Source organism: Stegodyphus dumicola, chromosome 2, assembly GCF_044657685.1.
Source record: "Stegodyphus dumicola isolate Sdum_Otavi_A_Nest chromosome 2, ASM4465768v1".
NCBI classification, from domain to species: Eukaryota; Metazoa; Arthropoda; class Arachnida; order Araneae; family Eresidae; genus Stegodyphus; species Stegodyphus dumicola.
This window is the reverse complement of record NC_140769.1, coordinates 59,926,726-59,943,388: the sequence shown is the minus strand read 5'-3', so window position 1 is coordinate 59,943,388 and position 16,663 is coordinate 59,926,726. Positions and strand designations below refer to the sequence as shown.

Below are 16,663 nucleotides of genomic sequence, written 5' to 3'. Positions count from 1 at the left end.
GAACTTTATATTGGATACATTTTTAGACGTTGAAAGCTTTAATGAATGTCAAACAGCCAGAAATGTTAATAATTTCATATTAAAGTTCTCCATCTCCTTCTTTACTCCACTTGACAGTGCAAAGAGTAAAATTATAATACTTTTAGTCTGTTTTGTTAAATAAAGTTACACACAAAAAATTGTTTCAACATTAAATTTAAAAAAAAAATCTAAATCCAATTTTGAAAAAAAGGCTTCAACACATCATGTTATCATCCACAAAAATTTGAACTCAAGTGTTTATCAAAAAATAACTTTAAAATCAACAACAAAGTTTTGATCATAGCTACAAACACCATGCATGAGATAAGTAAAAGCTTATTTAAAAAAAGGAACATTAAATATATATAATCCATAATATTATTTTACCTAGGCCAGTCAAATCCATTTTCACGTGAAACTTCATCTACATCAGGATCAACTGAAACTCTTACGAATGATATAGGTTTTTCGGTTTCGGATAAAGCAAAGAGACCTTTTATGAAAATAAAAATAAATAACATAAAAATGCATATTAATTCCAGATATTATGAACAACATTCTTTCCTGAAGTCAGTAGAAATATACAAGAACTTTACAATTAACATATCAATTTTTGATCAAAATCAAATTAAAAATTCCTGAAAATAAATCAGAAATGTATCATTATAAAGAAGGAAACATTAATTTGAACATTAAAAAAATTACAAAAACTTAAAACTATTTAAATTCATTACTGACCTGAAAGGTAGGATGAATAATATTAGTAATTCATAAAATACCTTAAATTCATATTTGGCTGCATTATTCAAGATGAATTATTTTAAAAGTTTCCATTTCTTGATATTTTAGTGAAATATATATGAATCTAACTTATGTATGTCTGTGCATGCGTCAAACAGTTGGGTAACAATGGTAAACAATTTTCAGTTTGCCATAATTCAAAACTTTTTGGTAAATTTGAGGGAGGATAATTTTTTTATTAAAATCTGTCTTTAATCACGAATTCAATTAATTACTATAGTTCCATCTACATTTACAGTTGATATAGCAATATATATATTTCAATCATCAAAAATGATTTTAACAATTAAGATTTCATTTCATTTATTTTTCAAATTATTTATAAATTTCTTTACATTTGCCTTCAAGTTATTTTTCCCTTTTTACAAACATGTGTAATTCTTTCTTCACATGCCAGGTTTGAATCTTTCCTAAATTTTGATCTACCAAGCATAAGCAAGCCTTCAGTTTTACTTGAAACAATCAATAATTACTTTACATTATCAACAATGATATTATGAGATATGTTCTTCCAATACAATTCGGCGACTGGATTCTGCCGCTAATAGGCCCACATTAAAATCATACAGCAAACAACTCCAAGCAAGTGCCTTTGACATGTCCATTTCAATCTGTCACTGTGTTAGTTATATTTGAAGTACTGATGCAACATGCTTTTATACTCTTGATCAATGTCCAGAATCCCATCCTAACCACTTCATTGCCAGGTTTGGCAACTATTTTTATGTTGGGGTTCAGTCTACCGATGTCATATCAGAAACGGCAAGAACTTTTTTGTGCATTTTCAACTATTATTGCAATATAAAAGGGATGAAAGATTTCTCAACTCATTAAAATACCTAAATGCTTCTATAAAACATATAAAACATTGGATTCTGGAACAATCATACTGGAATTAAAGGAAGTGAAGATTGGTTTCAACCATATTTAGAAGAAAATGCAATTTTATGTCTCGGGAGGAAAATCCTTAACCAATGTCAACAACTTGTAAGCAGAAAACTCTTGAAACAAAAAATCTAGTTTTTAATATGAACTTTTAAAAAAAATGAACTACCTGAGACTAACAAATCATTGTGTAACCCAGTAAAACCAAAGTAACAATCCTGAATGAACCTGTTATGAGTAAAGAAATAAAAGTGTTTGTTTAAACGAAACACAAAATGTGTTTGTTTAAAGAGTGAGGGAAATTAGCTTATTTCAATGCAAGGGAAATGAAATTCATGAAGTCTAGTTTGTAAATATCTTAATGCAGCCTCCAGTGGTGAATAATGATTTTACATCAAAAGAAATCATGAGTAAATTTCTAAGAGAAATGCTTTTAATTTTTTTTACAAACTCTATTGAATTGTTTATGGTGTAATGTTATTATCTAATAGAGTTGAAAATCTAGAAACTACATATTTAGCTAATGAGCACAAGGCAGTGCCTAAATTTGATACAATAGGGTGGAAAATAATACCAATTTTATGAATTTTGGGAAGAGCATCTCACACAATTCACAACCGATGAGATAAGCGACTGTTTTAAGTTGGTCGAAAGGATTTGTGAATATTTGATCACAATTTCTATTTTTGAGAGGTCCGAAGGTGAAGGGTCTTAAAGGATTGGATTATATGATCCTTCTTTTAAGTGTTTAGTGACACAATCGATGTAAGTGTTCTTGTCCATGATGACTATCTGGCCACTTTTGTCAGCCTTTAAAATGAGATAATGTCTCTGAATTAGATTGAATTTTGTGCATTGTAGCTTTTTCTCTCACATTTAGGTTTAATTTCAAAGTCTTATTGTTGAATTTCACATTATGAGCGATAAGATGCCTAATTATTGCTTTCTTTGAATTTGAAACCTTACCGAATTTGAAAGCTTTTCCAATATGAGCCAAAACCTTTGAAATCGAGGGTTTTGAGGTTTGTGAGAAGTTAAAAATTATATTTCAGAATTTTCTCTTGTTCTGATAAACTATCACTACAAATATTAACTATTAGCTTAATATTTACAAAGGGAAGATTTTTCGAACTACTTAAATTGGAAGACTGTGAAAGAAATTTTTCGAATCTAAATGCAAAGGTGTTTTTATGATGGTTAACCTCATTCTTAGTTCTAGACTAAGACTTATATTCAATGGCAGTGAATTTTGGATATGAATTAGCAAGTTCCAGATGAAGCTTATATAGCTCCTGTTCAATTCTGGATAACTGTTGACATGTATCCCTTTGGACCAAAGGAAAGCAAGTTTGCAGTTTAAGAGAATTCTTGAAATATGATTGGATGATTTTTTATTAGATTTGATTTGAATGAAATTGGGGATCATTTTTTTAAGTTCCCACTTCAGTAAAAAGTCAAGGCGATTCTGAAATTTCTGCCGTTTAAGGCATAATTTAGTGAAACGATTAATGGATGAAGGCATGATAAATAATGCAGAAAATCAAACTAAATTAACTAACCAGTAATAAAGCTCAAATATCAGAAAACTTTCACATTAGAAAATAAGTTCTTTCAACAATGAATTCCACTGATCCTGCTATTCAGTTCACTTTTGAACTTGAGGCATGCAATTCTCTTCCATTCCTTGATATTTTGTCACATGTAACTCGTTTAACTTCAGTACTATGGTTTACCGTAAACCTTCATCGGTTTGCCTTCCACCTCACTTTAAATCATGTCATCCGACTAAACAAAAGTTAGCTTCATTTTATTCCTATGTTTTCCATGCACTTCAAGTGTACTCCTTCAATTTGGCTCTTGATCTAAAACTAAATTATTTAAAAGCAGTAGCTACTGACAAGGGCTTTCCCCCCAACATTATTAATCACGCAGTTAAAAAATTATCACCTCAACATACCAAAAGGCACGCTCTTGTTTTAGAAGATTATAAGAATTCTGTTGTCAGTCCTTTCTTTCCATCAATTAGCTATAAAATTGCACGTATTTTACAGAAATCTAACTTTCAGGTAATTTATTCTCTTATCAATAAAATTCCAAGTTCCATACTCAAGGACCTTATTCTGGATATGAATTCCTGGGGTATTTACAGGATTCCTTGGTGTGGTCTAATTTACATTAGTCAAACTAAGACAGCCTTAAAATTAGTCCAACTAAAACAGCATTAAGGAACATGAGGCATATGTTAGAAAAAAGGAAAAACAGAAGTCCTCTGTTGCCCAGCATTGTTGGTCTGAAAATTGCACATTCAATTTTTCTGCAGCCAAAATTATTCAAAAAACATCTTCCACTGGCGAATTAGATTCTCTAGACGCGATTCACATTCAAAAAAAAATTTTTTTTTCTATTCTAGTTAACGACCCTAATTCCAATCCATGTTTGCCTTCAGTCTTTAGGGAAATTATATTTTAGTTCTTGTTTCATCAATAGATGGCGACAGTAGCCATTCTTATCTAATCACTAACTCTTGTCCAGCCATTCTTATCTAATCACTAACTCTTGTCCAGCCATTCTTATCTTATCTAATCACTATACCTTATCTCCTTCATTTGCACTTTGGGAGCTGAGGATGATGGTTCGGTAAAACCATCGGAAACTAGTCCTAGGAAAATTTGCAAATATAATTCTGATTTTTTGCTTGACTTCTAAATTAATAAGATTTATCAGATATTGTGAATAAAAAATTGCATCAAACTATTTTCCTGTTCGATAAAAGATTAGAAAACCTCAAGGGGAAGGGAGAAAAAAAAAACCCTTAGAACCAATTAAAAAAAGGAATTTTGAATTAAAAGATGAAATACTAGTTTCTCAATATCCACGAAGAATTCCTTTTGCTGAACAAAAAATTTATTAATACACAAATGAATAGTTAAGAGATGGGATTATTAAGCCTTCCTGGTTCTGAACATTTTTCACAAATTGTTCTTTGTAAAAAAAAGAACTTTGTATTTATGCTTCTACCTCAAGTAGTTAAAAGATTCACTCCCTGCAGCTCAAGTAGAGGAAGTTTTAACCACTTGGGTGAAGTTTCAAATCACCCGGGTGAGGTTAAATCACCTGGCTGAAATCATCAAGTTTTCAGCCTTGGACTTAAAACTGACTTAAAACATATTCCTGTAGAAGAAATAAAGAACAAAGTATTTGGCACTTATTACCCACCCAGGTCTTTATGAATTTTTAAGAGCTTTCTACCAGTTATAGTATATTTCAAAGATACAATTACAATATACTTAGAAATCTACTGCAAGATAACGCAGATATATTTTACATGGATAGTTTTCTAACATAGTTATGCGATGAAGAAAAGGGGTTTGCAAAAGCTAAAACATGTTTTAGAAGATGACTACAAATTAATTTTAAGAAATGTCAGTCCTTAGAAAGAATTTCTTGAGTACATTGAAGATGGTATAATTCATCATCTCCTAAAAAGGACATCATAGTTCAAACTTTTTCACAGCCCCCAAAACATCAAGAAAATTCAGAGTTTCTTAGGTTTGACAGAAACCTTTAATAAATTTATCAAAAACTATGCTAAAATTACTAAAATACTGTGCGAAGTGCTGATGCAAGCAGCAATAGCTTTGGCACTATGTTATTGCAAAAATCTCAAGGTGACATAATATTCACTTTCTGAGCAACTTCCCCAACATGAAAAGCTATGAATTTCAGGAACTACCTCTTCGGGTCCAAAATCTAGATATTAACAGACTAGAATGCTTTTCAGAAGATCTACTTCTCAAGGTGGCAAGATGCAACCTTACTTTTGGAAGAACTTGATTAGAGCGTCATTCATAGATTAATTATATTGGGCAAAAAATGAAACATGTGGACATGTTAAATAGAAATGTGGTTTTGATAGCTAATCATCCTGAAGGAGAAGTCACAGCCAAAATTGCAGATGCATAAGATGCTGAGGAGCCTCTCCAGTTACTAAAATCCACACTTAAGCAAGCTCATAAGGAAGGCTACTTAGTGAAAAATAACATGCTATACAAGGATGAAAATAGCCAAGAACTACAAGTACTACCCGAGAGGAGCATGGAAACAGAAATCATCCCTAACACCTATAACAAGGGACACTGTGCTGGCCAAAATAGATCTGCTGAAGAGAGACTTTTTCATTCTTAACTATAAAATGTGAATAGCACAAGTCATAGAGAATTATATAGATTGTACTTTATGTGACAGAAAATGTAAGAGTATGCTTAAGCCAATACCCAAAGAAAACCTAAATTTAAGTACACTTCTCATAAATTTTATTGGGTTACTGTTGACAAACAAGAACTAAAACCATACTTTATCAGGTATCAATGCATTTACAAAATTCATCTGGCTGTATCCCATAAAGTCAACATCAGCCCTACATGCACTGCAGAAGCTGAGATTCCAAAAACAGATCTCTGAAAATTCCTTTCAGATAATTATGGGCAGCTACAGCTTTCACCTCAAAGGAATTCACAGGTTTGAAGACAAATGCACAGAGAAGAAACTCCAGTACATGTTCTTGACCACAGGTATTCCATGAGGAATTGCTCAACTAAAGTAGATCTATTCAGTTTTGATTCCCGACTTATGCAGTTTGATTCCCGACCATGAAATATGAAAAACTGAGTTGTCCACCAAAACCTTACCCACAAAAATGGCAAAAGTATGTTGTGGATGTCCCACATCTTAACAGCACCACCTGCAGAAGTAATAAGGGCTCCTTTTCTAAAAGGCCTCTTTTAAGCTCCTAATTAGCATGAAAATAAAAAAATGGAGAGAATCTGAAACAATAGCTATTATAAAGAACCAAGAAGATATAAGAGAAGAGACAAAGATGAACCTTTAAGAATATGAGAAGAAAACAGGCATACAACATGAGACTTTAATATTAAAGACTGGTAGCCATTTCTTTTCCATTCTAGGAATACTTCCTACCTGAAGGAATGCAATTATGCTTTTAAGGAAGTATCTGTGATGAGTTACAAACAAGTGGTTTTGTTCTGACTTTTGATCTGAGCAGGTGCTTAGTTTTTCTTTAAGGAATCAATGGTTATTACTGGAGAATACAAACAACCGAAATTAGTAGTAAATTTTAGAAATTTGTAAAAGTTACTGCTCATTCCTGTTGTTCAAACTTTTCAATAATTGTTATTAGCCCAAAGAACATTAGCCCAGAATGGCTATTAATTTTGTTTTGGCATTTCACTATAAACAGCATTTCACATTTCAAATTGTTGCCACCAGATTTTATTGCCCTGTATTACATTTAAAGAAATTAAATAATGAAGAATCTGCATAAATGTATGCATGTTTCTCACACTGTGATAAAACAACTATACCTAGAGCCATCAAATTTTCAATAATATGATATAACCTTTTACCTGAATATGGGTATCTGGAAGCCCAAATTTGGAATTTGTTTTATTATCTATTTCATAATTTATAAAGCATTCATGAGTTTTTAATTACGAAACTCAATGATTTCAAAGCAAGCAATGGCAACACTGTATGGGGGGAAATAATCTCCTGTGCACAAGACTGTGTATCAGAAATTCCAAAGATATGCTTTTTTTTAATTATTTTGCGATATCACTGTTGAATTTAATTTTATGGTTAAGTGCGAAGAACTTAACCATAAAATTAAATTCACCAGTAGCACTGTATGGGTAACAGTAACACTGTATGGGCGGGGGAATTATTTCCTGTGCACAAGACTGTGCATCAGAAATTCCAAAGATATGCTCTTTTAAAATTATTTTGAGATATCACTGTTGAATTTAATTTTATGGTTAAGTGCGAAGAATATGATATTTAATAAATAAAGGTAACATAACTTTGGGTATAATATAAAATCTGAAAGTTTTCATATATATTGGTGTTTACTTTAATCAATAAGTAGTACTTTATGTACTCCGTTTACCATGTGAATGTGTCTAAATAAAATAGTGGTTGTTATTAAAAAAGTGGTTTACTTTACTAAGTTATATAAATTAAGCTAAGAAGCAACTATATGCATAATTTCAACAAAAAAATCAACATGCATAGCTTAGTAATTCTGGTAATCTCCTTCAATGCCTAATTTTTAATTACTTTCCTTTTTTAAAAAGATTTTTTTATGTAATATTAAATATAGTTTATTCTGCAGAGGAGAGAAGGAAACATAGCTAGAAAAAAAATTTATTAGCTGGCAACCTTGAAATATGAAAACCTGGAGTTTCTCATAAAAACTGAACTTTCCGAGAGGTATTTGCACTGTGCAGCAGCAGGTACTTATCAGATTACTTTTACAAGTAGGATTAACATCTTACATATTAATATGATACAAATTCTCAGGTAATGCATTAAAAATAAAGGGAATTTAAAAAAACTATTTAAACAAAATTTATAAATAAGTGACTATTACCATGGAAATCGCGACACTGAATTTCATATCTTGTCTGAAATAGAGCTCCGTCTACAGTAGTTGCAAATGTAACATCCTTCATAACCATAATTAAAATCTCTTTGTGAAGATTTTGTTGCCACCATGGAACACGCTCCATGTCATGGACAGAGCGTAAATCAGGTATAGGAAACCTTAATACACAAAATAAAGCAGAAATGAATTATTAACAAATAAAATATTTTGGCTAGAAATACAAACATTCATATATAGTATATATATATATATATTATTTCCTGTGCACAAGACTGTGCATCAGAAATTCCAAAGATATGCTCTTTTAAAATTATTTTGAGATATCACTGTTGAATTTAATTTTATGGTTAAGTGCGAAGAATATGATATTTCTTAAATGTTAATTTCTAAGGGTACCACTTTATTGGAATTACTTTTGGTTTTGACTTTTACCCTTGCCTGCAAGAATGACGAAACACGAATTGAATGATTGGAGAGTTAGGTTTGGAGGCAACTTCCCCTTGATAAGTCTGTCTCCTGCCTACTCTACGGTCATTCACATATGCCTTTTTAAAAAAAAATTGTTTAATTTAAATTTAATTTATTAAATTAGTAGATTTATTTTCATGGATAGATTTTGCACTTGATTTGCTTATGCTTCTGAATTTAAATGATATTGTAGATTAGTTCAAGAATTAAATCTTTTACATGTTTGCACATTTTTTTTTTAAATTATTTTAAATTATTTTGGCTTTTTTCCTTTTTTTAGAATTTAAATTTGCTTTTTTACTTTTATACGTATTTGTCAAGAATTTAAATTTGTTTAAATTTAAATTTCATTCCTTGCAGCAATGGTGCAAAGGATATTTAATTAAATATGTATTTAAATTTAATTTTTTTAATTAAGTTCAATTTATTCTTATTAAACAATTTTGTTTGTACTTAGCAGCTTTAGTGCTAATTGCTGGTTTGTTTCTCTTTTATTAAAAACAACTTTCTTTTTCTAATAGTTTTGTTTTTATTTTAAACTCGCTCTCTAAATAATTTAGTTTAATTAACTTAAATAGTTTAATACAATAGTTGATTTTTATTAATTTAGTGAATTAATTAGCAATAACATTTAAATTCCCAGTTTTTTAAAATTTTTCTGTCCAAAAATTGAAATAAGAATTTTTACTTTAAAAATTCACTGTATTGTAGGTTAGCTCCCTCTTTACTTTTATAACGGCTCGTATCAATCACATAAATTTCCATAAATGTCATTCTAGCAAATGACTTACTTGTAAAGTTAGCAATATGCCTTTTAATATCACAGCCACTAAACAACTCCACTTTTGAAAAACTTATAATTGCATTTATCTCATCACTTGTAACACATGAAATCTTAAATATGTTGGACAAACAAAAAATAGTCTTAATATTAACAACCACAGAGGACACATTAAAAAATTTGCAACTACTAGTTTTAGCACACTTAATACAGCTGAATTAGAACATTTCAAATACATGATTTCAAAAAAATTAATATTGAAATTTTGGACATTATACCTGAATACAAAGTTAGATTATTTCAAGAGTCACTCTACATGCTTAAATTCAAAACACTTTACCCTTATGGACTCAATACATTCAACCAACACATTAAATTAAATTCTGAAATTCCAACTTACAGCCATTTTAAATTATTCAGTAAAAAAACATTACGAGGAACCAGAGCAGGTAATAAACATAAAAAGAAACTTCTTTCAACAATAGATACAAAAAAATTAAGCAATAATATAAATAATTACTTTCTTACTGATAATTTCACTAAAAATATAATTACTTGTATCAAAGACCTTATTATTGACTTTTGCAATTATAAGTTCTCTACAAATAACAAATAACAATAACAAATAACAAATACAATAAATATTACTGCAAAATCAATTTCCTTCATCCTAACTATGATCATATTCAATTTAGCAAAATTTTCAGAAAAAGTCAACAACTTTTTCCAGCTACCAAAGTACAGATCTCACCAGCTTTCAAGTATCAAAAACCTCTTAGTAAATTGCTAATTAACCACCATGAATTAGCTTCTACAGCCCATTGATACTGTAAAGAGCTTCAATAGAAAGTTTTCATAGATAAATTTCATCAACATATTATTACAGGCCATTTAGCAATAGTTCAAAACCAACATTTAAGAATTTTAATGGAAAAAGGTACCAAATTTAGACCAGTACTAAAAATTAACAAACATCACAGTTTTAAAAGTTTCGTAAAAAATATAGACGAATTTATAGTTAAAACTAGTTTCAAATTAAATATTCCAAATTCTACCTTTATGGCATGGAAACATGCAGTATTAGAAGAATTCAAACAAAAAATTCGAAGAACTGAATTTAATAGCAATTTACAGTGGAATATTCTCATATCTCTTTTACAGGATTTAAAACAAAAGTTCATAATTACCAAAATTGACAAAGCCAATAATAACTTTAGCATAATATGAAAATTTTTTTATGTCTCATTAATTAATACTGAACTCAATAATACCATTACTTACAAACTCACCAATCTACAAGAAAATGTTATTGCAAAAAAGCTAAAAGCATTTCATAAGAAACTGCAAATTTCACAACCATCTAACTACAATAGATTAGCAAATCTATATGCTCTCCCAAAATTTTATAAATCACCACTCAAATTTAGATTTATTGCTAATGGTACAAATAATTATAAAAAGAATATAGATTACATATTTGCAATTATACTTTAAAAAATCTGCAATTTAATCCAACAACTTGTTAACAAACAACACAATTATAGTTGGATTATTTATAATAATGCTCCAGTTCTCAGCAGTTTTAAAAGTTTCACAATCAAGAACATTAACTGCTATGACTTTGAAAACCTTTATACTTCTCTACCATTAGAAGAAATTTTTACTAGTTTAATGCAACTCCCCCAACTTTTTCCTGACATACTTGACATCCTTAGTATTGAAAGATGGAATAATTATCTGAAATGTGGATTATTCAATAACTACATTAAATTCAATAGTAAGATCTTTCAGCAAGTTAGAGGAAATCCTATGGGAGCAAACATTTCTACACAAATTTGTAACCTATTTCTTTTTACTTTTGAATATAAATTCCAACTAAGTTTAAATAAAATTGAATTAAAGCTATTTGCTCATACTTTTAGATACATAGATGATATTATAACTTTCAATAATAATTCTACTTTTGAGCAATTCAAAATTTACCCAAATAGTTTAACACTTAATAAAACGAATAAGAATCAAGATACTATTGAATACCTAGACCTGCAAATTATTAAACACAGCAAAATTAAATTATATGATAAAAGAAGGAATTTCCATTTTCATACTATTAAACTAATTAATTGGAACTCTAATATCTCTAGAAAAGTAATAGAAAACATGTTTCATAGCCAAATAATCAGAATAAAATATATGTACTGAAATAGACGATTTAAAGGAAGAAATGATAAAGCTAATTAATGTTCAAGTTGATAACCAAGTACCACCAAAATTTATTAATTTATATATTAAAAAGGCGGACATTAACTTTATAATTTTTTGTCTCTTTTTGATATGATAACATTACCTTAAACCTTAGCTGGAGGGTAATGAATAATAAAGAAGAGTAAAATTATTTGTAAATTTTATTGTAAATAAATTTGTAAATATGTATATTTAATCAATACTGGATTCTTTCCTTTTACTAATAAAGGGCCAAACTCTTTTCAAAAGTCTCAATTATAGCCCGAATTTAGTGAAGATTTTAATCTTCTTCTTCTAATTTTACATACTTTAGCCAGTTTTTAGTTAAGTTTTGATATACCAATTGAAATCCAGTTCATTAAACTTTTAATATTTTCTTTCATCAAATTTAAGTTTTATTTAACTTCCTAAAGGAATTTTTGAGAAATTTCTGGGAATTTTTAGAGGTTTTTTAAGGACTTCATTTCAAAAAAATTTTGAGAAATTTTACTTTAAAACTTTAATATTAAAACATTTCAGTTTTTCTTAATTACTTTATTTTTTTGCAATTTTATACAAAATATCTTTCACTTAATTTTTTTTTAACAATTTTCACAATTTTTCAACAGAACACACATTTCAAATTACAAACAGTTTACATTTTTTTCACATACCACTTCACTTTAATTTCCTTCAAGCAAACTTACATCTCTTGATTGGCTCAGTTACTTAACTCCCTAAATAATTGATATTACTACCTTTAGGATTTTTAATTTTAATTTAATTTAATTTAATTTTTAATATTAATGTTTACAAAACTTTTTTTACTATAACAAAGATAGCAGCTTGACACTCAACTTTACCTACATAAGCGCCATCTATATAATTTGAAGAACACACTTCTCTTTCACAACACTTTTTCAGACCCCAACACTCATCTAGTAGGTAAGTTAGAATTAAAACTTACTATTTACTTGCTTTAAGTATTTTTTTTTTAATTTTTTATGTAGTATTTAAGTATTTTCTAAATATGAAATTATATTTTAAAATATATATTTGTTTTTAAAAAATTGTGAATTAGTTCTTTTTGTTTCTTATTGGTTAATATGGATTATGTATAGTTCTTTTATAGTTTCTTTTTATTGATATGCATATTCGTGTAGGGAAAGTTTCTGTAGACAAGGATTTCTAAAATACATTGGTTTCTAGATTTTTTATTATTTTATAAAAAATTAATTTTTAAAAAATTTAATTTTTTTAAGAAAAAGTTTAATTCTTGACTTTACTTGCTTGTTCCTCAAAAGACTTCATTAGCATTTTCATTTTTGAACTTTAATTCTTAAATGTTAATTTCTAAGGGTACCACTTTATTGGAATTACTTTTGGTTTTGACTTTTACCCTTGCCTGCATGAATGATGAAACACGAATTGAATGATTGGAGAGTTAGGTTTGGAGGCAACTTCCCCTTGATAAGTCTGTCTCCTCCCTACTCTACGGTCATTCACATATGCATTTTTTAAAAAAATTGTTTAATTTAAATTTAATTTATTAAATTAGTAGATTTATTTTCATGGATAGATTTTGCACTTGATTTGCTTATGCTTCTGAATTTAAATGATATTGTAGATTAGTTCAAGAATTAAATTTACATGTTTGCACTTTTTTTAAAAATTATTTTAAATTATTTTGGCTTTTTTCCTTTTTTTAGAATTTAAATTTGCTTTTTTACTTTTGTACGTATTTGTTAAGAATTTAAATTTGTTTAAATTTAAATTTCATTTCTTGCAGCAATAGCGCAAAGAATATTTAATTAAATATGTATTTAAATTTAATTTTTTTAATTAAATTCAATTTATTCTTATATATATATATTTAAACAAATTTAAATTCTTAACAAATACGTATAAAAGTAAAAAAGCAAACTTAAATTCTAAAAAAAGGAAAAAAGCCAAAATAATTAAAAATAATTTTTAAAAAAATGTGCAAACATGTAAAAGATTTAATTCTTGAACTAATCTACAATATCATTTAAATTCAGAAGCATAAGCAAATCAAGTGTAAAATCTATCCATGAAAATAAATCTAGTAATTTAATAAATTAAAATTAAATTAAACAATTTTTTTAAAAAATGCATATGTGAATGACCGTAGAGTAGGCAGGAGACAGACTTATCAAGGGGAAGTTGCCTCCAAACCTAACTCTCCAATCATTCAATTCGTGTTTTGTCATACATGCAGGCAAGGGTAAAAGTCAAAACCAAAAGTAATTCCAATAAAGTGGTACCCTTAGAAATTAACATTTAAGTATTAACATTTAAGAATTAAAGTTCAAAAAGGAAAATACTAATTAAGTCTTTTGAGTAACAAGCAAGTAAAGTCAAGAATTAAACTTTTTTTTAAAAAATTAAATTTTTTTAAAATTTATTTTTTATAAAATAATAAAAAAAAATCTAGAAACCAATGTATTTTAGAAATCCTTGTCTACAGAAACTTCCCCTACACGAATATGCATATCAATAAAAAGAAACTATAAAAGAACTATACATAATCCATATAAACTATTAAGAAACAAAAAGAACTAATTCACAATTTTTTAAAAACAAATATATATTTTAAAATATAATTTCATAATTAGAAAATACTTAGATACTATATAAAATTAAAAAAAAAATACTTAAAGCAAGTAAATAGTAAGTTTTAATTCTAACTTACCTACTATATGAGTGTTGGGGTCTGCAAAAGTGTTGTGAAAGAGAAGTAAGTGTGTTCTTCAAATTATATAGATGGCGCTTATGTAGGTAAAGTTGAGTGTCAAGCTGCTATCTTTGTTATAGTAAAAAATTTTTTGTAAACATTAATATTAAAAATTAAATTAAATTAAATTAAAAATCCTAAAGGTAGTAATATCAATTATTTAGGGAGTTAAGTAACTGAGCCAATCAAGAGATGTAAGTTTGCTTGAAGGAAATTAAAGTGAAGTGGTATGTGAAATAAATGTAAACTGTTTGTAATTTGAAATGTGTGTTCTGTTGAAAAATTGTGAAAATTGTTTAAAAAAATTAAGTGAAAGATATTTTGTGTGAAAATTGCAAAAAAATAAAGTAATTAAGAAAAACTGAAATGTTTTAATATTAAAGTTTTAAAGTAAAATTTCCCAAAATTTTTTTGAAATGAAATCCTTCAAAAACCTCTAAAAATTCCCAGAAATTTCTCAAAAATTCCTTTAGGAAGTTAAATAAAACTTAAATTTGATGAAAGAAAATATTAAAAGTTTAATGAACTTGATTTCAATTGGTATATCAAAACTTAACTAAATACTGGCTAAAGTATGTAAAATTAGAAGAAGAAGATTAAAATCTTCACTAAATTCGGGCTATAATTGAGACTTTTGAAAAGAGTTGGCCCTTTATTAGTAAAAGGAAAGAATCCAGTATTGATTAAATATACATATTTACAAAATATTTACAATAAAAATTTACAATAATTTTTCTAAACATACACAGATAATATGCAGCGGCATTTAGCAGAAAATTGTTTCTTCAGAACTATTTCAATAACTGCCAACCTTGAAATCTTAAAACTGGGAGAAACCAGGAGGTTGCCATGCTCAGGAGAGACACACCAACTTTAATTCACTTTATAATGCATAATTCAGTTTACGGAAGCATTCGTAATACAACTCTGATGTAAAATATATTAGCATTTAATTAGATATTCTAAATTTTATGTTCTTTGGGTAATTTCGTTTTTAAAATGTTCCTCCAATTTTATACTAAGAAAATCCCAAATAGTGAAACTTTATTTATGAAAGAACTTTTAAATATAATGAAAATAATAATTAATGTAAATAGTATTTGGGTGGATAAACTTAGCAATGTACCATATACCATACCTGCCAACCTCTAAAGATAAAAATTCAGAAGATTTCTCCAAAATTCAGAAGAACACGAAGAATTAATATCATGCTTTGATATTAAAAAAATAACAATTTATACAAATAGAAAAAAGAAAATTGTACTTACATTAGTAAATCTCAATTAAGTAGTAACTAAAAAATTTATTAGGAAACATAAAACAAGAACTTAATGTTACACAAAAAAATTATTGCAATGAATTTAGAGTGCATTTTTTGGCTTTAGCCAAAAATTCTTTGGAAAATTTCCTGTCATAACAATTAGTTTCCTCATAACATTTAGCAATTAAAATGTTTTCTAGAGTTTTTGGTGAAATTGAAGAACTAAACATAGTTTTGTTTTTCTTCACATCACTGAAGACTCTCTCGCAATCAGCATTACTGTGTGGAATTATGAGAATAGCACATAAAACTCTTGCTAGTTTATCATATTTTGGTGTTCCATCAGCTCTTTTTATTCTTTTAATGGTACCAACGAGGACATCAAGTCTATCTTCTCTAGAACTGGCAAAGTCTTCAAACTGTGCAGCAGAAAATGGGTTCTGTAGTTCATCTAAAGCATCATTATGGCATTCATTTTCTTTAATTGTTAACAAAAATGGAAATTTATCAATAAAAAAACTAATCTTTTCAAAAGATGAATTTCTAATTTGTTTCAAATTTGCCACTTCAGCATTTAAAAGAACTTCATTTTGCAAAGGAAACTTCCTTACAATGTAATCACACGCTGAGGAAAAGTACTTTCTAACACATTGAAAAAATTCTTTTTTCTCATGATCTTTCAAAGAATTTACAAGTTCCCTGGTTTGATTTCCAATTATAAGATCATTGTCATCCTTTTGATTTGCCAAACTATTATAGGCAACACGAATCAACACACTTTTTTTCACAACGGACGGTTTTACAAACTTAGTATAAAGTTCTTTCAAAAGATCATTAAGAATTTGGATAAGCAGGGGAGATTTTGGCACCCACAAAGAAAAGTGTGGGAGAAGAAACAAGTTCAATGCATTGGATTAGCTGGTTAAGCGGCGAGTTGGGAGAAACCGCAGGTTATTGGATTCGAAGTAGTCGGTAGTTGGCGATAAAACACGATGCAATTGGCAAAAA

At 28.2% G+C, this 16,663-nt stretch overlaps 1 protein-coding gene across 4 annotated transcripts in view; it reads right to left on the bottom strand.

Annotated features, from left to right (window-relative positions):
* Positions 1–16,663, bottom strand: part of Atg2 (Autophagy-related 2) — a 286,485-nt gene that overhangs the window by 142,186 nt on the left and 127,636 nt on the right. For all 4 annotated transcript variants that reach the window (XR_015039434.1, XM_085810699.1, XM_085810697.1 and 1 more), the window contains exons 16-17: positions 8,153–8,325; positions 409–514 (exon numbers count right to left, since the gene is read on the bottom strand). Coding sequence is in view for 3 of the 4 variants with exons in the window: in XM_085810699.1 (XP_085666825.1) it covers positions 409–514; positions 8,153–8,325 (279 nt within the window). In the remaining variant the exon portion in view is untranslated. The remainder of the gene's footprint in view (positions 1–408; positions 515–8,152; positions 8,326–16,663) is intronic.